Consider the following 23,984-nt stretch of genomic DNA (forward strand, 5'->3'; position numbering starts at 1 on the left):
GATTTTTTGTTTTTGTTTTTTTTTATAGAATACTTTTTTTGTAGGGTTTTTCCTTTTTTTTTTTTTGGGTCAGACATAGAGCTTTATTTAGAGAGTTCCAGCCATGGCTCTATGCTTGGACAAGTGGCATAGGGCTTGGCAGAGGGGGGTGCCACACCAACCTCCCTCTGCTCTTTTGTTTTTTGCTTAGCTTTGGCCCTATGCCAGGGTAGGTAGCATAGGGTCCTAGCAGAGTGTAAGTGCTTAAGGTGTGGATGTAAGGGGTGAACAAAGGTGAACAGGGGATGGACAGAAGTGAACAAAGATGGACAGGGGGTGGCTGGTGCTGTGCACGACAGCCACTACCTCCAACCCTTTTTTTATTTTTTATTTTTTTAGCTTTTGTTTTTCTTTGTTTTTGTATTTTTTTAATATTTTTTTATTTAATTAATAAATTAATATTAATGTAAAAAAATAAATAAATAAATAAATAATAGGCTTTGAGCTTAAAGAACAAAACTAGACCTCAAGCCTGATCCAAATCGAACCTTAAGCTTGATTAAAATGAAATTAGGCTTTGGGCCTGGGGACCTGATATAACTGACAAATATTAAATTGAGACCCAATTAAAAGTTTGGACAAATTTGGTTTCTACACTTTGATCTGATGACTGTGGTGGTGGAACCATTGCCTCTTGTTGTTACGACCGCCATTAATAGGCCTAGTGAATCCGAGAAGGAGGAAGAACTAGAATTCATGGAGAAGCCGGTGAAAAAAAACAAGAAGATTGTGTGGGGGAGGAATGTGCACAGCACATGTCTGGCAGTTATAGAGCCAGAAACTAACAATGAGTTCACCGATGACAAGGAGGCTTACATGGCTGCCATCGTGGCTAAATATTGTAGAAACCTCATAGAGCGGACCAAGCACCATTTAGGTATAATAATAATAATAATAATAACAACAATAATGTTTAACGCAAGCTTTAGTTTGAGTTCATTTTCTATTTCATTAGGAGATTCGATATGCATTTAGTTCACAAAATAAAAGGGTAATTATGTGCCTTAATTTTTTAACATTATAACTATTACCAAATAAATGGTGAAACAAAGAGAGAGGTTTAACGTTCTTTTTGTTTCTTAAAGGATTACATTCCCTTTTTTTGGGCATTTAAAAAGTTGCTAAAATGCAAAAGCAGGTAGTTGAAACTAAGCAAAATCGTAATCAACTAAAAATGAAGAAATGAATAAAATCTAATACCGATTTTATAATAATTGTTTTATGAAAAATGTAAAATCATGCATTTTGTTCTACAATTATAAATGCAGTTTTTGCTTTATATGTTAAATTGTTAACTTAATCTTCCAATGACTTTTACTTAAATTGATCTTCCTTGAAACATATGGATTATTAATTAAAGTAAAACTTTTTAGGCTATCCTTATAATCTGGACTTCGATTATAGTGTACTAGGTCACTACAAGAAAATGAAAGATTAGTGACAGTTTTGTAACTGTGTTTCACTTACAAATGCCACTAGCTTTCGTATTTTTATAAAACTTAAAGCGTTTTTTTTTATCAAATAGCAGTGTTTTTACTTATAAACGCCACCCAAGATAAAAATTAGCAGAGTTTATCTACTAAAACACCTTGAATAATCCTCTTTAAAAAATTAGAGTGATTACTGAAGACATTTTTTGATAAAAAAATACCTTGAATAATCTCATTATAAAAATGGATTAAGGGATTACTGAAGACGTATTTGGCAGACAACATCTTGAATAATCCCCTCATAAAATAATGTAGGTGATTATTAAAGGTATTTTCTATAAGAAATGCCTTCAATAATTTCGCTAAAAAATTGAAGAGGATTATTGAAGGTATTTTGTTAAAAACACCTTTAATAAATATCCTATCAAATTTTAAGGATCAAATGGTTGTTAACCATAAGGTCATAAGTTCGATCCCTCCCTTTAGCGTTTTTTGAGTTTTTGAAAGGATTAGTTATAAGGGATTATTCAAGGCATTTTCTAGGTAAAAATGCTTTTAATAATCCATTTAAAAAATTTTGGAGAGAGAATATTAAAGGCATTTTCGACAGAAAAATACCTTTAATAATCTATAGAAAAAGTTTGGAATAAATTCTTAAAGGCATTTTTAGCCGAAAGCGCCTTCAATAATCCATTCTATAAATTTTTATGAGGGATTATTGAAGGTAGTTTTGATAAAACAATGCCTTCAATAATCCATGCAAAAAATTTGGAACAGATTCTTAAAGACGTTTTTGGCCCAAACACCTTTAATAATCCATTCAATAAATTTTTATGAGGGATTATTGAAGGCAGTTTTGGTCAAAAATACCTTTAATAACATTTTGTTATGGATTATTCAAGGAATTTTTTGGCTCAAAATGCCTTCAGTAATCCCATCAAAAAATTTTTTGTTTAATTATATATGTGAAGTCAATTGTAGGTTTATGTCCAGAAAACATTTGGTTTATATATGTGATACTACGAATTACATTTTAAAATTTACATTATGAACATTGTTGTATTTCAATAAATTGACCACACATCCAAACTTAAAACTAATAATGTTGCTATATAAATATACTTTTCTCAAATAATCATAATCAATATATGTGTATTCATATAAACAAATATATACCATTAATAATAAACTAATACCCCAATCTACAAACTTAAATTATCCATTTAACATGGCATGTTAAAAATATTATAACAAATATTCTACACATATTTACACTCAACCAACAATGTCCAACCTGAAGGTTTAGCAATAAATGATAATACATACTCACACCACTCTTTACGAACTTCATCAAGTTCATCTACCGCGAGCTTTCTTTACTTTCCCACTAAAAAAAATCAAAAGTAAATGTTAATAAATGAGAACATAATTTAGCTTTTTTTTTTAAGATATAATGACTTTATGAAATTTGTACTAACCTTGAATGGTGTGGTCATAAAATCATATAAAATTATCTCCCCCATAAAATGAAGGACATAATATCCACATTCAGTATATCCGGGTTGATGAGGTACCTAAAATATAAATTTAGTGGGTTTAGAAAATATATATCTACACAAACTCAACATAAAAGAACAAATTTCACATTTACCGATAATAAGACCCATTTAATCTTTGCCTTCTTATCAAATGCAAATATTACCCTAAATTAAAAAGAAAAAAATTACTTAATACATAAATAAAATTACTTATGAAGAAACATAACATATATAATATAATAACAAGTAATACCTCTTTATAAAAATTTTAATTTTGGAGTTAGGCATCGCCATTGATTGAGCAAAATTAAGTATGGCATTAAGAAATTGGTATCAATCACAATAAGCTGCCAATGATGACTGTAAAATAATAAGAATGATATACTTAGATTAGGTATCATATTAGATTCGGGTAAGGTTCGAATATATATTTGTATGAATATAACTTACTATCCATTATACAGGAGCAAGTAATAATCAACCTATTTTTTCATGCATTCAATCACATGATTAGCATGAAAAGTGACTGTGCCACTCTGCTCAATAATGAAATTAGGGCCAATGAATCTAAATTTATGAGTCATTTGTCTCGCATTGACCTCTCTATATAGGAAGTTACATGATAACAATCAACAATACTAGTTAGTAATACACCGTAGTATAGATTAATACATATTGAGTTTGCATATTTGTATTTATAAGCTAACATCATATAAGCAACAATATCAACAACTGATATTTTATCCAGTTCACAAAATTCTTTAACCTCATCCACACCAATGTAAGAAAATGATGGTTTATCAAATACCTATCATCGGACTTAATGGTTATGCAGTTTCCTCTGGACAAATGATAAAGTGAATAATTAGATAACTCATCCATAGTAACCCAAGCATGGGTCATACTCTAAGTCTCAACATCCTGCTACAATATATAATGAAATATAAGTATTAATACCAAATTAATAAATATAAAAAAGAAATAAATACTAGGTGAATAAACAAAATCATACTTCATGGCTGGTACTGAGGGTTGGGTTTACTGTCTGACTTGCAACGAAAGCTTGTCTTAGGTGGATGATGCTATCCAACTGGCCTACAAGTATGTTATGCAGCATTGCTACCAACATGGCCTTCAAAGCAGTGAGTTTTTGTTATTGCTCATTGAGGCATTACTCCTGGTCATCAAGTCATTGCTGTTGTTATTCAATGATAGCTTCATATTGTGCATTTGTCATTCGAGGGGTTTTGGGTTGATTACTAAAAAACTTTGATGGCAACAAAAATTTACCAACCCTACGAACTTGACCATGCATTTCTTTAGCTCTTAATGCTAAAGACAATGGATCTTTGCCATATTGGGTTGCCAACTCACTGAATTTAACTTTACCAACATAATCATCCTGAAAGACAATAATAAGATGAGCTACAACAACAAATCTATACAAAGCTATAATATAGTCAAGCATACAACCATAATGCCAATCATATATGATTTAATGAGCAGTTATACATACAATCTTTTTAGCCAATTCTTCGATTGCTTCATCTGTAAAGGATCTAACCTTTCGAAGATGTCTTTGTTTTTAGACATCCCATCTAGAAACTTCAGTGTCAGAGCTTGGTAATTCCTAATAAATTACCTAATATAAGAATAAGAATCTGTGAAATGAATGTTCATAAATATTCATTTATGAGTATAAAACAAGTGTACAAATAGTTATAAGCTCAAACTTGCTATTTGCATATCCTTTTCTCACTGTTCAATGGTGATATATTTGTTTAGCCCGAATGTTCTTTTGGTTTTCTTTGATTTTCTACAAAAGAAAGAAATTATGTAAATCACATATGAAGATATCAAATATATTGCATAAAATCTTATAAACAAATTTTTTGTAATGGGTTTGCATACTAAGAAATCTTTCGATAGCAAATCTTGAACAAAATTTCTCTAATCTTTAACACTTATAACATCTGCATATGATGTAAGTAGAACAACCAATACATCACCTTGATCAACGAGTGGTAAAATATATTGAGTTGTCAATTTGCATTTAAAGTCTCTAAATGCTTTCCTAACAGATTGCAACACAAGCTTTTTACACTCAATTGGGACATCAAACCGTTCCTAAATAATTTAACACAATTAGTATGAACACATTGAATTTCAATTAAATGATCATTTAACAAATTTTATAAAATAATTGAAAAAACATACCACAATCAACTTCCCAATACCATCATTTATATCATTAGAAACTCATCGCCAATTGGTGTACGTAATTGAAATGCTACTACAGACAATGGTACTAATATGAGTAGCTAGCTTGGTAACTCCATCAGACACAAGCTGCCAACTTTGATTAAAGTCTACATGAATTTTTATGTCACTCACTTTTAATTTGTTTATTTCGTCCCCTTCCTTTTCTTTTTTGGCCTACATGTGTGTCTTATGCATGTTTAATAGAAAAAGAAGTATGTTGCTTAGAGTCATAATATCTATAATTTTGATCATAATTATATGAAATACACCAAACTATTTGTCTAAATTTCACATTTTATGTAATAAAATATAACTAATATCATACTACAAAAACACCATTCAGCAAACCAATTAGCAATATGTTCAAAAATACCATTCAGCAAACCATTCAGAAACATCATTCAGGAAACCATTCAGCAATATTATTCAGCAAACCATGCAGCAAACCAATATCATAAAATACCATTCAACAAAACAATATCATACAATATCATTCACCAAACCACAATATTTAAACTAAACTACACAAAAATACTATACATGCAATGAAAAGTGCTTGGACGACTAAGGTTATGATAAAATAAATAAAAAACATATATGCAAATGTAAATAGTAAGGAACCAAAAAAAAATACATCTATCAAAGAATATAAATAATACAATAAACAAAAAAATAAGGATATACCGATAAACAGAGAGGTGCACAGTGTTGAGTTGTTGAAGATCGACAACGACAATAGAGATAAAAAAACCAAAAGTCAAACTAAAAGTGTTTAGGGGGTTTGGTTTGGTTGATTAATACAGCTTTTAATCATTCTCTGTAATAGCAATTTGTGATTCCAAAGTTCAAGACAGGGGAATGAATATAAAAATAATAAGTAAAGGTATTTTTTTGGTAAAAACGTCTTCAATAATCCCCTTAAAATTTGACTACGAGCTTATTGAAGGCGTTATTACGAAAAAAAGCCTTTAATAATCCTAAAAAAATTTTAAAAGGAAATTATTGAAGATATTTTTTTAGAAAATACCTTCAATAATCCTATCCAAAAATAGTAAAAGGATTATTGAAGGCATTTTATAAAAAAAGCCTACAATAATTTCTTTTAAAAATTTTGAAGAGGAGATTATGAAAGGTGTTGTTAGTCAAAAACATCTTCAAAAATCTTTTCATTAAAATTTAAAGGGATTATTGAAGGCGTATTATGCAAAAAATGCCTTCAATAAATCCTTTAAAAATTTTGAGTCAATTATTGAAAGCGTTTTTGACATCTAATAGATTCAACTCATTCAAAATGATAAGTACTTCTTATAGTACTTGGTCAGTTGTATTGATTCCATATAATTTGACACCACGGATTACCATAAAGCAACAGTCATTTATCTTGTCTATGATAATTCTAAAAAAAAAAGGTTCAAGTAATGATATAAATATCTACTTACAATCTCTTATTAAAGAGTAAAAGTAATTATGGGAAAGAGTTAAGACCTATGATGCATAAAAAAAAACTTCAATATGTGTGCTACTTTATTATGAACTATTAATGATTTTCTTGCTTATGCGAATTTATCTTATTGGAGCACAAAAGATCGTTATGCTTGTCCATGTTGTGCTACGTAGACATGTTCAAAATAGTTACCTAATGGTAGGAAGTTCTATTATATGGCACATCATCGATGGTTAGATGATAATCTTCGATTTAGATTCCCAAAACATCTCTTTGATGAAACTAAAGAGTTGAGGAGATCGATATTACCAATTAGTGGGTCTAATATCTTGTTAAAGTTAAAAGATATCAATTTCACTTATAAAAAAATGACTCTACAAGAAAAATAGTGATGTAGATCTTTGAGGTGTCTGGCCTCATATTACACAAATTGGTGATACTAATACTTAAGTTGGTGATCTTAATGTTCAAAGTGATGAGCAAGACGATGAAAAAAATAACCCCAACGAGTTTGAGTTATGGAAAAAAAGAAATATCCTTTTTTAGTTGCCTTATTGAGAATATAATTTATTACATCATAATCTTGATTTAATGTACGTAGAGAAAAATGTTTTCAAAAATTTTATCGGGATAATTTTTAATGTGAATAAAATATCAAAAGATGACTTAAAAAGTTGGCTTGAACTAGTTGATATAGAGCTTTGCCTTGACCTTCATTCGAAGTTGCTTCCTAATGGCAAATGTCGATTGCCTCCTACCTATTTTGGGATTTTTAAAGCTAAGAAAGATGTTTTTTGCAAGGTTTTGAAAAATGTAAAAGTTTCGAATGGCTATGCGTCAAATATATCGAGATGTGTGAATCTGAAGGAGCAAAAACTTTTTTCATTGAAGTCACATGATTATCATATTTTGGTATAAGACTTACTTCTTATTGCTTTACGTTCATCAATGTCAAAGCAAGTCACTTCTATGATAATTAAATTGAGTAACATATTTAAAGCTCTATGTGGAAAATGTCTAAATGTGGAAGAGCTTGACAAACTTGAAGATTGAGCCATATTACTTTATGCCATTTAGAAAAGATTTTTCCTTCAAACTTCTTCACTATTATGATGCATTTGGTTATCCACCTTCCATATGAAGTAAAAGTCGATGGACTGGTTTATTATTGATAGATGTATCCTCTCAAAAGGTATTATTTATTAATAGCTTGATTAGGTTGTTGTGTTGATCATATCACTCTAGTTAAAAGTATATATGACAAATGTTTTATGCAATAGGTTTTTGGGGAGGTTAAAGTCTTATTGTCACAACAAACACTATCCGAAAGGTTCTATTCCTGAAGGATATTTAGCAGAAGGGTGTATGACATTTTGTTCTCGTTATTTGAAAGATGTTGAAATGAGATTTAATAAACCATTGAGAAATGTTGGTATGCAGCATACTGACTTTGCCTACAATTATCTTTTTTCAAGTTTTGGACAATCAATAGGCAAAGCTGAAATGGAGTTAGATAATAAATCTTGGGCAAAATCATATTGATATGTTCTTTTCCATCATGACTCAATTGAATCATTTCGCACGTAAGTTTTTTTACAAGGAAATAATTCATTCCATTGAGCATAATTTATTGTATTTTTTGTTATTGTTAATACTTTATCATGACGCTTTGTAGTGAGTATAAAAATAATTTAAGAGTTCATGCACATTATCGATGATCAAACCCTCGAGAGCTTGATAAGTTGTTCACCGAAAACTTTCATAAATGGTTAGGAGCAACTGTAAGTAATGCCATACTTCCCATTATGAGGAATCTACATAGAATGCTTACGTTATAACTGACATTAATAACATATATATATTTATTTCAACTAACATTAATAACGTATATATATTTATTTATTTCACCTTTATAGGTTTGGAGTGGAAGGCTTGTTAGTGAAGAGGTGAAGTGTCTTTCACAAGGTCTGAATAGGATTATGAAATGATACAAAGCTTTTATCATCAATGGATTTAGATTTCACGCTAAATCTCATGAAAGATTTAGAAGTACATAAAATTTAGGAGTTGTTATTACTTCATCAACTACTAGCTATGCTAGTGTTAGGGACACAAACCATTTAGAGGAAAATGTTGACTATTATGGCATGATTAATTACATCATTAAGTTGGATTATTATGGCAAGTGGAAAGTTATCTTATTTCGGTATGATTGGGCTGATGTGAATAGCGTGAAGGGTATTAAAAAAGATCAATTTGGATTTACACTTGTAAATTTTTTCGATTAATTCACATTGGACATCAGCTCATTGATGAACCTTATGTTTTTTTATCTCAAGTCAAACAAGTTTTTTATTTTGAAAACCCCAAAGAATTATGTTAGTTTATTGTTCTTCGAAACACACCTAGAGACTTATTTGATATGGGGTTAGATACAAAAAATGATGTTAAACATGGAATTGAATGTTATTCTTTTGCTAAATAAAACTTGGATGAAAACATCTCCAGTACCTCTGCTCATTGGGTCTGTAAAGATGTTAATAAAGACATTTATGAACCATGATGGATCATTTATATTTTATAATTCGAGTGATTAAGACATAATGTAATAAATGCTTGTATGTAATTAATATCGCATTCGCTATTCTATATTTATAGTATTGTAAATCATACATTATCTTTTGATTTAATTAAATTGATATGTTCTATATATATTGTTCGTTATGATTTCTTATTTTATCAATGTCTTTATATATGTTCTAAACTAATATCTTTTACATATTCATTTTAATGATGCAGGTAAGCTACAATGCGGAGGAGAAGATTGAAAGGAATACATATAAAATATATTAGTTCAGAACCGTCTACGGCACCTGTTGATATTGGCTATGGATTGAATCTTTTGGAGGGGAATGAACGTACTATCAGTTCTAACTCAGTCACTTCTAACCTTTTAACTGCTATTGGATCTAGTAATACGGGATGTCCAAATTTAGATAATATCCCGTCAATTGATTCTGCTTTAAATTTAAATGCAGGTATCATATACCTCATATTTAGAATTCAATTATAATGATTAAAGTATTGGCATTTTACAAATTGATTTTTTATTTTTTGCAGTTGACAACAATGGTCAACAGAAAGACCAGAGGCCGGACAATTTCCAAAGAATTGTTTGCATTGCCTCTGAACAAGCGTATTGTAGTGTCTGCAAACTTTGATAGGTAACTAATTGGTGAAAAGGCTTAACTGTTGGCTGGATTTCTAAACATGATTGCCGGTAATGAAATGAAATTGCCTATCATTATGAAACATGGCATAAAGCTCCAATAGAAGTTAAGGCCGATGCTTTAAACTTTAATGAGGTATTAGTATAATTAATTACATATAAAAATATAATTATTTTACATTTGGTTTATTGATTCAAACTTTTCTTATTGTATTATTACAATCAAGATTTATACTTAAAATACCAACTTTATTTGTGCTTAAGTCATTGGGAAAGAAATGAAAAGACTATAAGCATAATTTGAAGAATAAGTATTTCAATCGAAATACTACTGTAGAAGCCACAATGAAAAATTTACCTCATAATATGATTAGGTGGTAATATGAGCAATTAGTTAGATTTTGGTTCTCAAGAAAATGAGAGCTACTAATTTATAACTTTTAATATTAGTTTAAAATAATAAAAGTGTTTTATGTTTTAAGTTGGTAATATTTGTATTTCTACCATATACGTAATTATTTTTTATGATAGAAAAGAGAACAGATTAGGATTAGTAGCAAAAATCAACAAAAATATAGCCACATAAGTGGATCAAAAAGTTTTGTAAGAAATCAAAAAGAAATAATAAGTTTATGATTTTAAACTTATTCGATTGAATGAACTTTTTATGCCGTTAAAAGGTAAAAATGTAAATTAACAGTTATTGTTCTGTTTTAATAGTTTTGATAGTTTCAATACATGATATTAAACTTATCAAAAGTATTGAACTTAGTTTCCACGGTTGATATACATGAAAAAGTTATTGTTTACATCTATTTAGGACTTTTTGTACCGTTAAAGGTAAAAATACAAAATTGTTGTTATTGTTCTATTTTAACAGTTTGGATAGCTTCAATACATGATATTAAACTTATCTGAATGATTGAACTTGGTTTCTACAGTTGATATGTGTGAAAAAATTATCATTTACATCTAGTTGGGACTATTTTTGTCTTTTAAAGGCAAAAATACAAATTAAACTTTTGGATGGCTTTTCCCAACAGATGGCTTCAATCCATAATATTAAACTTGTCCAAATAATTAAATTTAATTTCCATGATCGATAGGTGTGAAAGGCCAAAATGCTTTTATTGTTTACATTTGTTTAAGACTTTTGTGTCGTTAAAGGGCCAAAAATAATTTTATAGTTATATTTCTATTTTAATAATTTAGATAAATTAAATACATGATATTAAACTTATTCGAAATTTTGAACTTGATTGATAGGCTTGATATGCATGAATAAGTTGCAGTTGATATGTATTTAACAATAACATATGTTTTTATATAGGAGATTGAGATGGGTAATAAAATTGGACGTATGAAACTATTTTGCCTAACACACATAAAAAAAGAGGGATCTTACTTGAATATCGAAACACAAGAAATTGTGATAATTTGTAACATCTATTTTAACAGAAAGTAAATATTTATTATCTTTAACATATTATGAATTAATCATTAAACTTGATAGTTTTATCTGATTAATTTACAGGAGAAAGCTAAAGAGAAAATGACTGCTGAGATTGAATTAGCATCTGCTAGTTCTATCAACATGCAAGAATTGAAATTTTGAATTTTCACAAAAGTTGCTAGAAAAGAAAAGCATGGACAAGCCTTGGATTGCGTCCAACATCATCTACCTACTATGGATGTAGCTCTCAATAATTTACATTCTAAACAAGTTAATCTTCACGAGACATTTCCATATTGAGAGAAGAGTTGCAAACTATACAACAACGTTTCCAGCAAATAGAAGCAAAAAGAGAACAGAAGCGTGCCAAAATTGAAAAACGTGCTAAAATAGATCAAGAGCATGCAAAATTTCAACAGTTGCATGATCGATTCGATCATCTTATGAATTTTGTGTAACTACAATTTCTAGGAACTAATCTCGGTGGTTCACCAACTCAGGTATTATATTTAGTAAATATTTATATTTTTTTAATATAAAAAATAGCTTATTATTAAGTGTTAAAACTTGTATGATATTATTCAATAGGTTCTTGAACACACTAGTGACTAAGGTGAAAAAATTCTTTCATCAAATGGCAATCTTCCAAATTTATGTAGTCATCAATTTAATACATTTTAAATTTTTTTTATTAATGTATTAAAATAATTTGAATGTTATTATACTAATTGTTAAACTTTGTATTAATTACATGCATATTTGAACGTGAATTAAGTATTTATTAATTTCAATTTTTTAATTTAAGTTCGTTTTTTTTTTTAACATTTTTTATTAATGAAAATAATAAATATTAAAAAAAAAGTAAATTTCTTAATTTCAAGGCGTTGGTACCATAAAACGCCATTAAAAGTAGCGACATTCTTACAAAAAAACACCGTTAATATAGTGGTGTTTATATCAATATGATACAAATGCTGTTAATTTAGTGGAATCTTATGATATAAATGCCACCATATTAGCGATGCTTTTCTAATACAAATGCCACTAAATTAATAGTGTTTTCTAGATACAAACGTTTCTAAAATAGCGACATTTTATAAAAAAACGCCATCATTTTTCCCGACGCATATATAGCCGATTCTTTTAGTGATGTTTTTTACAAACGTCGCAAATCTTTTGTTGGCATTTATAAACACCACTAAACTTTTAAAAAAACACCACTAAACACCTAAACCCTTATAGTGACTCAGTTACAGCATTTCTCGATCAACAATCTTGGAGATCCATTTATTAAGAGCAACTATGGAGTTCATTCAAGGCAGTTTGAAGTTGGTGTGTTTGATTGGTTTGCCCGTTTGTGGGAAATAGAGAAGAACGAATATTGGGGTTACATTACAAATTGTGGCACAAAAGGAAATCTTCATGGAATTTTTGTTGGGTTAGTGCTTGTTTAAAACTTGGTTACTTACGTTTCAAACATTGTAATCTTTTTTTAATTGACAAGCGCAAGTGACTGATGATTGGTTTTTGCAGGAGGAAAGTGTTTCCAGATGGGATTTTGTATGCATCACGGGAGTCACATTACTCTATCTTTAAAGCAGCAAGAATATATCGAATGGAGTGTGTGAAGGTTGATACTCTAGTCTCGGGTGAGATTGATTGCAGTGATTTCAGAGTTAAGTTGCTTGATAACAAGGACAAACCAGCTATAATCAATGTTAACATAGATCTCTCTCTCCCTCTCTTTCTCTTGCATATATACATCCTCACACTGTCACAGATTTCAAATAAGAGAAATAACTTATTAAATAATGTTTACTGCAGGAACAACTGTCAAAGGAGCTGTAGATGACCTTGATCTTGTGATACAAACCCTTGAAAAATGTGGATTTTCACATGATAAGTTCTACATTCATTGTGATGGAGCTTTGTTCGGACTCATGATGCCTTTCATCAAACGGGTAAGTTTCACACGTACAGCCTCTATTTTAATGTGGATTTGAGGGAAGATAGCAAAGCTCGGTTATCAACCATCCTTTCCATCACTCTTACCTTGTGAGGCATAAGCACACTGCTTTTGTTATGCCAATTTATAACTTTTTCGCGAGTAAGTTGTAGAATGTAATATGGCACTTGTCTCCTCTGGATTTGATTATGAAAAACTGAATTAGGCTAGATGAAGTACTTCAGGATTTGGCCTGAAGAACAGAGATGAAGTACCATAAGAGTCTTTTATCACTGTTTATAGTCCGTCTATATAGTGTTGCTTAGATTATTAGGACTTTGTACTTCCCACCATAGGTCAGTAGGAAAAATTATGTGATTCCTTTTCCTGCTTTGGGTGAAACACCACTAACTTTCTAGTAAGTTCAATGTTTGTTGACATGTTTAAAAGAAGCATGAAGGAATGAACATGGCTATTAAGCTTGTACCCTTTCTGCAAGTAGATGATGAGTTTGTGCATAATCTTATAAGTTTGTTTCTCAAACTCTTATCGTATTACGTCACATGTTGTCCTGTCTTATGGATGTTATTACCTCTTGAACCTGATTTCATTTGGTGGTGAACAGGCACCAAAGGTTACTTTCAAGAAGCCCATTGGAAGTGTAAGTGTTTCAGGCCACAAGTTTGTGGGTTGTCCAATGCCTTGTGGTACTCAGATCACAAGTATGGAGCACATCAATGTGCTCTCAAGCAATGTTGAATACCTTGCATCAAGAGATGCTACGATCATTGGAAGTCGGAATGGTCATGCTCCTATTTTCCTGTGGTATACTCTCAACAGAAAAGGTTACGAAGGATTTCAAAAAGAAGTTCAGAAGTGCCTCAGAAATGCTCACTACTTGAAGGACCGATTGTGTGGGGCTGGGATCAGTGCTATGCTAAATGAACTCAGCAGTACGGTTGTGTTTGAGCTGCCCCGGGATGAGGAGTTTGTTCGAAGTTGGCGACTTCCTTGTGAAGGGAATATAGCACATGTGGTGGTGATGCCTAATGTGACCATCGAGAAGCTGGATGTCTTCTTGAATGAATTAGTTGAAAAACGATCAATTTGGTATCAAGAAGAACATGTTCAGCCTCCTTGTATTGCAGCAGATATAGGGAAAGAGAATTGTGCTTGCACTCTGCACAAGTAACGAAATATTCTTTATTATGATTGAGAATTATTCCTTTGTTTTCTTTTAACTTGACATTTGATTTTAGTGCAATCTAGATTTGATTCAGAAGTTTTTCCTCTTAATATAAGGCTTTTGCATTATTCCTCTGTTCCTTGCATGTATCGTTTAAATGTTCAGGTAAATAGCAATACCTAACAAATTTCTTGTCTATTGATTACTGCTTTGTGTCATCCAAACTATCATACCGTATGCCAAACCTGATTATTTTAAACATGACAGACGATTCACTAAAACAATACCAAAGAAGATGTAAAAGCAATACGGGTTACAATCTTAACAAAAATTGTACGAGTTTGGCAAAAATTAAAAAAAAAAAATTTGTATTTGATATGTCATAAGATTTTGACATAATAATTTTCCGTATTTTATTTATGTTTGACACAATACAAGCACAATAAAGATACACAAATTATTATGTCCACTAGATGCACTTCGAAATAACACTGCTAATATTCTGTTTGTGATCCGAGTAGTAGTACTGTGAAATTTATGTTTGAAGACTGCTAGGACTTGAATTTTTAGTCAAGCAGATATCCAGATAAGCTCATGTAATGATATAGATTTCCCTTAAGAACTGATGTTTACGTATGAACATTGCTTGTTGCTTTTCATAAAAACTTAGGACCCAAATTTATGGGCGGTAAAAAAAATCAGAATTTGTTAGGGTGACAACTTTCTTATCCTTGCCGTGTAGTCTACCATTATTCACTCCTAGTCCTAGGTTGAATTCCAGGTGTGTCCAGTCCTAGCCTTGTAATCTGCCATTGTTAGGCTGAATTTCAAGTGTGTCCGGGTTAAAAGCATTATCATGAGATTATCGTTTCTTATGCAGAGGCTCATCTTTATAGGTACTAATGAACTTGTTTATATCACAAAGATGGATATACTCGAAACAAACTGCAATTACTTGAAAATTCTGTTCTTGAATCCATTCAATCATGCTTTTTACACTTTTTCCTGCCTTTCATCTGTTTGCTTCATTCTTGATCCCAGTATGAAAAGTTTCACAGTGGCTCAACCATAATAGGATACTTGTTTTTTGGCTGCACAGAATCATCTCTCTCCAGAGGTCTCTTCCTGTGATATTGAATACACTGTTATAATTCAGAGACAACTCTTTAATAACAAAATGAACAAAATGAATAATGATTATTCAACTTTAAGTTCTATCTCAAATTGGTTTACTTTTTTATTTAGTGCTTTTGTAATTCAAAAGCTTCTGATATCAACCTACTACTCTTCCTTATTAAGCATTTAGACATATTAGAGTTTTATTTGTTAAGCATTATATCATCTTACTTGTAAGTGCAGACCATGTGATGGATGGAGATGCAGATTTCCAGTTTAGCCTGGTTCATTCCAGGGCACATTCGCGGTCCACAGCCCAATCCCAGAAAGCTGAAAGGCGTTTATAGTTGCCTGTAATTGAGTAGTAAGTTTGCATCTGAGAAGAAAAGAAACTTCCGCTGTTGATTGCTTACATAAAATCTGGAAGGATCCAACTTTTGAAGATAGGACAAAGTTTCAGGGTCATGGTGGATGGAAACAACATCCAGGTTAACTGACCAACCTTTCCTGATGTTGTAGCCTGGAAATCAAGCAAAATTAAGCGGTATAATTAGCAATCTGGCACCAAAATCATACTTCTGTTCATTTGTTACATTCATAATAAAACAATCAATCTAAAAGTCCCGGCCAGCTTTTCTTGAATACCAGGGTAAAATTGTAGCCCTTGATGTAATAATTATTTCAAACTTAGTTATTTGATAGTACAAATGTAATATCATTATAAAAAGAAATAAAAAAGAATTATATCATATATATGCTTACATTATTTTTTTAATATTTTGATCGATATGACAAAAAAATATGAAATAAAAAGTTTTCTGTAACATAGATAATGAAATCACTGAAATAAATTTTTAAGAAAATATGTATTTATTTAAAAATTATATAATATTGTGCAATATATTTTTATATATTTCATTTTGTCAATTTCTATTAAGCAAGAAAATATTATAAAAAAATATTATGACATTAACATCATTGACATAAATTTCTGGTTATACTACCGATATATCAAACATAATTATGAAAAGATAATTTTATATTTTATATGTGTTTCATGATTTCAGGTTGTATTATTTAAAGTCAACTATTTTTTTTAGGTTGAAGAAGTTATTAAGGGATTTAATTCGTTGAGAGAGAGCTTTGGAAAAAAGTTGAGAGAGAGTAACGCAGTGATGTTGCAACAATTGAGTGAACTGGAAAGAAGTAAAGTGGGTATCAGGATTCAAGAACAATAATAATGATATGTAGTACGAATAGTTAAAAACACATGGAAGTGGTAGTATGTTCCAAAAGTGTTATTTTTGATAGAATCGGACAAACAATAAAAGGAAAGGAAAGGGTTTGGGTTCCAAAACACATGATGTGATGGGTTAAGCTTATTGATTTTTTTTGGGGTTGCAAAAAAGTTTCCCTAAAAAGGAAAGGAAAGTTCCAAGCCGTCGCATTGCCCTTTGGATATTTTATGAGGCAGTAACATCAAATACAAACAAGTCGACAAATTTTGGGCAACATGGGGATAATTATTAAATAATTAAAAATACAAAGAGCCGTTTGTTTCACAGACAAGCAACCAACCACATGATTCCATCTCAATCCAATAGAGAACCTTCAAATTTCCCCCTGGTGGCTTCTTTGCATGTTCACAAAAGATTGGCTGAATCAAACGCCATTGCCCGGCCCTCTTATTTGATTTGGCATGACAATCGATTGATTGAATTTGGTTAAATGTTTTGAACCCTACAATCCAAAATATTTGTAATGCCACGCCTCATTGACAATTATAATGCTTTAGTTGAGTTTGATTTCGATTCTATGTTTGGTTTAAAGATATAAACAAACAAAATTTTTGATGAATTATTCGTGAATATATTCGATTTATATTCGTTTATATTTTTTTATTAAGCTTAATAAATGATTTTAAATAATATTTATATATTCGCTTATTAAACAAACTAAATATCAACAGAGGTCTATTTGATTCATTTATATTCGTAAATAAAATTATTTAAAGTTCATTTAAAGCTCATTCATTTATTGTTCATTTGTTGTTTATTTGCTGTTTATTTATAATAATATTAATAAAATTATATTTTTATCTTTTACTTTAATCCTATTTTAAAATTCATTTATATTTGTTTAGATTTGTTTATGTTTGTTTAGGATTTATTTGTTTAAATTTATTTGTTTATAATTTGTTTATTGTTTATGAATATATTCATTTATATATATTCGTGAATAAGTTCATTTAATATTTACAAATAAACTTATTTAACTTAATTGAACACATACGAACCAAATACGAACAATTTATTATTTAAACAAATAAACATGAACAAACAAAATAATTTTCTTAAAAAATATAAACCAAACATAAACACTTCTAAAAAATAAACTAACAAACCACAAATATATTTTCATTTATTCATATTCAATTTATTTATATTTCTAGCCAATTTTGTGTTTCAAATAAGATGGTTTGATGGGAAAGGTCGGACTTTGAGATTGTATTGTCTGTCAATCAAACACTATTCTTAATAATCAGTAGCAATTTTTAAAGTTAATATTATAATTGATTTGAATTATAATAAAATATTTAATGTTATATATAAATTTTAAAAAATTTTAATATGATATTTAAATTATATTTTAATTAATATGATACTTATTTTAATATGATTTGTTTTCAAATAATGACATGTAGTTGAAAAGATTTTTTAAATATTATATCAATTAATAAATTATAATTTAAATATTTTATTAAATATTTTATTATATTTCAAAAATTATTCATAACATTTAGATATTATTACTAATAATTAAAATTAATAAACAATCAAATAAATATTTTTTATATGGATATTATAAAAGGGTGTTTGGTTCACAAAATCTTGGATTTCAAGAAAAATGTAATATTTGAAAAAGTATGATACCCAAAGAAAAGTTTGATTTTTAGCACATTCCATTTTTAGATTCTTGTATTTGGTTGGGAAGATTCTGCATTTGTTAAATCATGTATTTTTATCATAATATCTTTGACAATCTTATAAAAAAAATTCATTTCATTTAAAAAAGTGACAAACGATGCCTTTATCATCAAATGAATGGAAGATTTTATATATTTTTATAAAATTGAAATTGTACCAATTATTGTATTTATATAAAAAAATGCAATAATGGATGTGAAATTTTAAAAGATAATAATACACAATTACAGCCTTTAATTAAAAGAAACATTGTAACTGAATTCATTTAAAAATTTAAAATACTTAATTACAATGTTTAATTAAAAAAATGTCATAATTAAGTATTTAAAATTATTATTTATCTCAATTACAGCATTTTTTTAATTAAATGATGTAATTGTGTATTTTTAAATATTACCATTACTCAATTACGACGTTCTTTTAAATAAATGATATAATTAACTACTTTTTTAAATAATTACTTAACTCGATTACTGCATTTCATTTAAATAAATGCCATAATTTACTCTTTTTTAAATCATAAACCCTTTGACTTTTAACCATTTTATTTATTCTACATCTAAACCCTCAACCAGCAAACAAAACGCTTGAACCAAGAATTACTATTTACATCGTCCAACTACCATTGCCGTCGTGTCTCCCTCACCATCACGACTGTCGCGTAACATAACTCTAGTAAGTGATTTTTTTTCTTTTACTCTTTTATTAATGGTTTGATGCGTTAGTTTGGATTATTTGTATTGCATTTGCAAAATGATTTTTTTCATATTTGGATTATGTCGTTTGATGCTTTGTTCTCTATTTTCTATTGTTTGGATTACGTGGCTTGATGCTTTGTTCCCTTTCCTATTCGCAACATGTAATTTTAACATGAAGTTTTTTTTTTCTTCCATAGATATATGTTTACATGTAAAATATATTGATTATTTGGGATTGGATGCTTTGTTCCCTTATTGCAACATGTAAAATATATTTGTTAATTTGGATTTACATGTAAAATATATTTATTGATTTGGTTAGTTGTTATACGATAATACAATTATAATCAAAATCGCAAGATAGTACAACTCAGAAAAAATATATCTCCTCCTGTCAAAATTGAAGAAATCTCAACTGACACATTCACCTTAAAAGAGAGAATGTAAACACTTTATTTAATCTTGGATTATTCTCAAATCTTGAGTTAATTTGGGCTTTAAACTTAATCCGTTTGATTTGATTTGGATTTATTAATTAAATATTAGGCTCGTTATATTTTTGGACTCAATGTAAGCCCATTTATTTTTATTGTTTTATTTATTTATTTTTGTTTTTATTAAAAGATAAAATGGGGATAAATGAAATGATAAGATTGGTGTTTGAAATTTGGAGTTTGGATGAAATTTTTGAAATTCCATTGCTTCTTGAAATTAAAATTCAGATTGAAAGGGATAGGATACTCAGCTTTTGAATTGAAATCCTATCTTCGTAATCTTTATAAACTGTTGTTCACAGATGGCAAAAATGAGGAAAAGGAGAAAAACTCAGAAATTAGAGAGAAAATACAGAGAGCAAGAACAAAAATAGAAGGCAATCGACCAAAGAAAAAATCATCTCATCATTTCACATCTGCCAGCAATAATACCTCCAATACCTAACCCAGTCACCTAAATCGTCCTATTTTACCACCCATGAACCACCAATGCTAGCAATTTAGCCTGGAACGATCCATCAACCTAGTTTCTAATCCCAACAAACCAATTTTCAGAAAAAAAAAATCCAACATTCAACAAAGTCTCAATCAATAGCAAACATAGTCACAAGCCTAGAAAGCTCCATAATTACACAGAAAACATAAAGCAACAAGAAACCAAACACAAAAAAGCAAAGTAAAGCTCCACAATTACACAAAAAGCATAGAGTAACAAGAAACCAAACACAAAGAAGCAAAGTAACAGAGAATCGTGAGAGTTTATCCTCTACCAAATCTGCTACAACCATAGCCATTGAAGCCAACTCGCACCTGAAAACAAAAAAACACAAAGCCACACACAGAAAACATCCACACTATTGTTTCTTCAAACTCAGCCTATAGTGTCTTGCTGATCATCACAATCGCCATCATAACCTGATAATCACTACAATAAGAATCAAGCCCTCAATCACCATCTTCACACCATTGCCCAATCTCACCATACTTCAACCATCACACCTTAACACGAGCATCACCATCAATTAAACCACCGTGGCCAGTAACTTAATCCTAAATCACCAAGTCAGTCACATAGAATCATAGTCTACACAATAAACCATCATACAGCAAATTCAAAGAGCAACAATAAACCATTGATACAACAGGACACCATTATCTCAAACCACACTGCCTCTCCAGACCCAAGTTCATAATTTACCGTCATAGCCAACCCACGTCTGCAAATAGAGAACAAGGAGAAGCCAATCATCAACCCACTTCCTAACAGTGGAAGCACCAATCTTCACCAACAGCCCATCTTGTCATTACCATCATCAAATCTCTAACAAACACTTAACTAGTCTCAGTAAGCCCTGCCAACGCCAAGCAAAAATAAATAAATAAAAAGGTAAAGTCAAAAACCAAAGGAAACCTAGAAATAAAGAAATTTTTTCTGGGTTTCGGTTAGGTACTCCTACAGGGGGTTTTGGGGCTTCCAAATAAGCGACAAAGCAGCCAAGACAAAGGGAAAGAATATAGTGCGAAACAGTAGCCAAAGGAGCAATAGAAAGGGAGATTCGAGCGGTTGAGTCCATGACCTGCAAAGCCCGATCTACGAAGTTAGAGACATTTTCACAAAAAAAACTAATGGCAATACGTGAAAGAGGAGGCCGAAACAAGTTTCTGGGTGAAACTTGGGTCTCAACGGTGGCTGATGGTGATGGCATACAGCGACGACAGCGGTGAGAGGTCATCGTTTCTGGGTTTTGTCAGCGGTGTTCATATGCTGTAGAGAAAGAGAGAAAAAATAAAGAGGACACAGACCAAATGGAAATCTGATGGAAAAGGCAAATTTTTAGACTTTTATATTCATGTGAAATGATGCCGCTTCATTTGTTACAAAGTCAGCTGACCCGCGTGTTTTGGTTGACCCGACTCGAATCGATCGCCACCCAAGCCTCTAGTCCATGTCCTCAAGCCGACCTAAGCCGATTGTGAGCCGTTCTTCAAACTTTTTCATTAGAGTGGAGCCAAGCCGAGCCAACTTCTTGAGCTGAGCTGAATTTTTTTGGTAATTTTTTCTTTGTTTTTGTTATTTTGCTTATTTAATATTTTTTAAGTTTGTTTTTAAATAAATAAAAATAATTTCAAAAAATAAAAAGAGTTAAATGGGTAACATTGTCGGTAAATGTAAAATATATTCTTTTATATTAAATTGTTTAAGAAAATATTCGACTACAGACTCAATTTCATTTTCAGATTCTTCATCAATCAGGACTTATAGAATATGGATATTATATCCTCAATTTCATGAGAGAGATTGTTATGTATGATCTAATAAGAACACCATACAAAGTTACTATAAATATCATTTACTAACTAATATGTTTCAATTAAACATATATATAATTATGCAAATTGATTGACATTAAGTCCTTATATTTTGTTAATATTGGGTGAACAAGGAACGCTTCATGCAAGATGAAATTGATTAAGTCTATAAATAATGGTGTGACTACATATCCACATTTGCACATTGAGGATTACGGACAACCAATCAATTGTAAATTTATACAAAAGCTCAACCCTTAAGCTTGAAACATTAATCTTAATAGGCACCACGGCCTCTGTTCCAAATGCCAAATTAGAAAGAGTTTCTCCTATATGGACTTTTATGGTCATCCTCAGAGCCTACATGACACCAAGAAGCTCATCAACTTATCTTTCATTGGCTTTATCTAGTCTATTTTTCAAAGCTTTCAATATCACCTTGTTAGTCACTTTAGCCTAGGAATTAGACTAAAGGTGGACAACCAACATAAACCTCAAGTTGATGTGAAAATTAGAATACCACTCTTTGAACCTCAAATTTTCAAACTACTTGCTATTGTTTGTTATTATGGATCAAGGTAAGCTAAATCTATAGATTATGTTCTTCTTGATGAATTTTTCAACCTGAGTTTTCATTGTTGTAGCAAGGCCTCGGCCTCAAGCCACTTCGTTAAACAATCAATTGCTACTAGAAAAAATCTTCTCTGTCCTATGGTCAGGGTGAAAGGTCTGAGGACGTCCATTTTCTATCATATGAAAGGTCAAGGATTGATGATAGGAACTAGTTTGGTTGATGAGAGATGTTGCACATGAGCAAATCTCTGGCATTTATTATACTTTCTCACCAAGTCGATCACATCTTTCCTAATAACTTGCTAGTAGTAACCTTATTTGAATACTTTTTAAGTGAATGGCCAAGGTCTGAAATGATTTACACATTTCTCTTCATGTATTTCCTTGATAGCATAGTTGGTTTTCTCATCATCTACACATCTCAGGTAGGACAAACTAAAGGATCTCTTATATAATTTTTCATTAATCATAGTTTATTGATAAGCCTTCCCCATCAAGACTTTAGCTCAGACTTTATCTTTAGTTAATTCTCCCATTGTCAAGTATGCTTAGATCAAGGTTATCTACGATTCTTTCTTCTCATTTTGTCTGAACAATTTCTTCTCAATGCTTTTTTGTGCTAGATTTTTTACTAGGACATGGACTGAGCTCTCCATTATCATCTTCGAAACTAGCTTAGAAAAAGAATCTATGAGTGTGTTTTTTGAACTCGACATTTTTTTTACCTCGACCTTAGATATGGTGGAAAGGTGTGTCAATGTTTTCTCTAAGTATGTTTTTATCCCCTTTTCTCTTACTTGAACTCATCATTTATTTGGTCGATCACTAACTGCGAATCACTATATACAATAATGTTTTTCACATTCAGTTGGGCTACCAATCTTAGACCAACTATTAATGCCTTATATTCGACCTCATTGTTTGAAATTATAAATCCAAAGCTTAAAGGCATACTAGAACTGTAAGTTTTTCAAGCTGATCAAGATTTGGCCAGCCACACTTATATGGCTAGTGGCTACCCGTCAACAAAGAGTTTCCATATTTCTTCTTCTCTAACTTTCTTCGCCTCTTCAGGTTTTTCATCGATCCTAGCCAATGTGCATTCCACAAGAAAATCTGCTAGCACTTGTGACTTCAAAGCCAATTTAGAGAGTATGTGAAGGTCGTACTCACTAAGTTCTACTACCTATTTGATTAGTCTTTTTTACAATTTTAATTTCTACAAAATTTGCCTAAGTGAATGATTGGTCATTATATAAATTATGTAAGCTTGGAAATAT

General features: G+C 30.4%; 1 protein-coding gene and 1 long non-coding RNA gene across 3 annotated transcripts; one reads left to right on the forward strand and one right to left on the reverse strand.

Annotated features, from left to right (window-relative positions):
• The first annotated feature begins 587 nt into the window (after positions 1 to 587).
• On the forward strand, positions 588 to 14,532 carry LOC111300022 (serine decarboxylase-like). Its single transcript, XM_089757930.1, has 6 exons — positions 588 to 916; positions 1,413 to 1,451; positions 12,638 to 12,833; positions 12,929 to 13,120; positions 13,218 to 13,356; positions 13,966 to 14,532. The coding sequence occupies exons 1-6, from the start codon at positions 646 to 648 to the stop codon at positions 14,530 to 14,532; spliced, it is 1,404 nt and encodes a 467-aa protein (XP_089614056.1). The 5' UTR covers positions 588 to 645.
• Positions 14,533 to 20,476: 5,944 nt separating this feature from the next.
• On the reverse strand, positions 20,477 to 21,640 carry LOC149519598 (uncharacterized). Of its 2 annotated transcripts, XR_016340921.1 has the most exons (3): positions 21,530 to 21,640; positions 21,279 to 21,398; positions 20,477 to 21,173 (listed from the first exon to the last, which is right to left on the reverse strand). It is a non-coding gene; the product is annotated as an uncharacterized LOC149519598 (long non-coding RNA). The 2 variants fall into 2 exon arrangements; XR_016340920.1 differs by having other exon boundaries at positions 21,279 to 21,637.
• Positions 21,641 to 23,984: the final 2,344 nt, after the last annotated feature.

Source organism: Durio zibethinus, chromosome 3 (assembly GCF_047325235.1).
Source record: "Durio zibethinus cultivar Kanyao isolate XHJ-2024 chromosome 3, ASM4732523v1, whole genome shotgun sequence".
Lineage (NCBI taxonomy): Eukaryota > Viridiplantae > Streptophyta > Magnoliopsida > Malvales > Malvaceae > Durio > Durio zibethinus.

Excerpts from the sequence above, each read along its gene's own strand:
- LOC111300022 (XM_089757930.1), top strand. The coding sequence starts at position 646 with ATGACTGTGGTGGTGGAACCATTGCCTCTTGTTGTTACGACCGCCATT. Across the intron at positions 917-1,412 it reads GCGGACCAAGCACCATTTAG|GCTATCCTTATAATCTGGAC; the intron begins GTATAATAATAA and ends AAAACTTTTTAG. Across the intron at positions 1,452-12,637 it reads CTTCGATTATAGTGTACTAG|TGACTCAGTTACAGCATTTC; the intron begins GTCACTACAAGA and ends AAACCCTTATAG.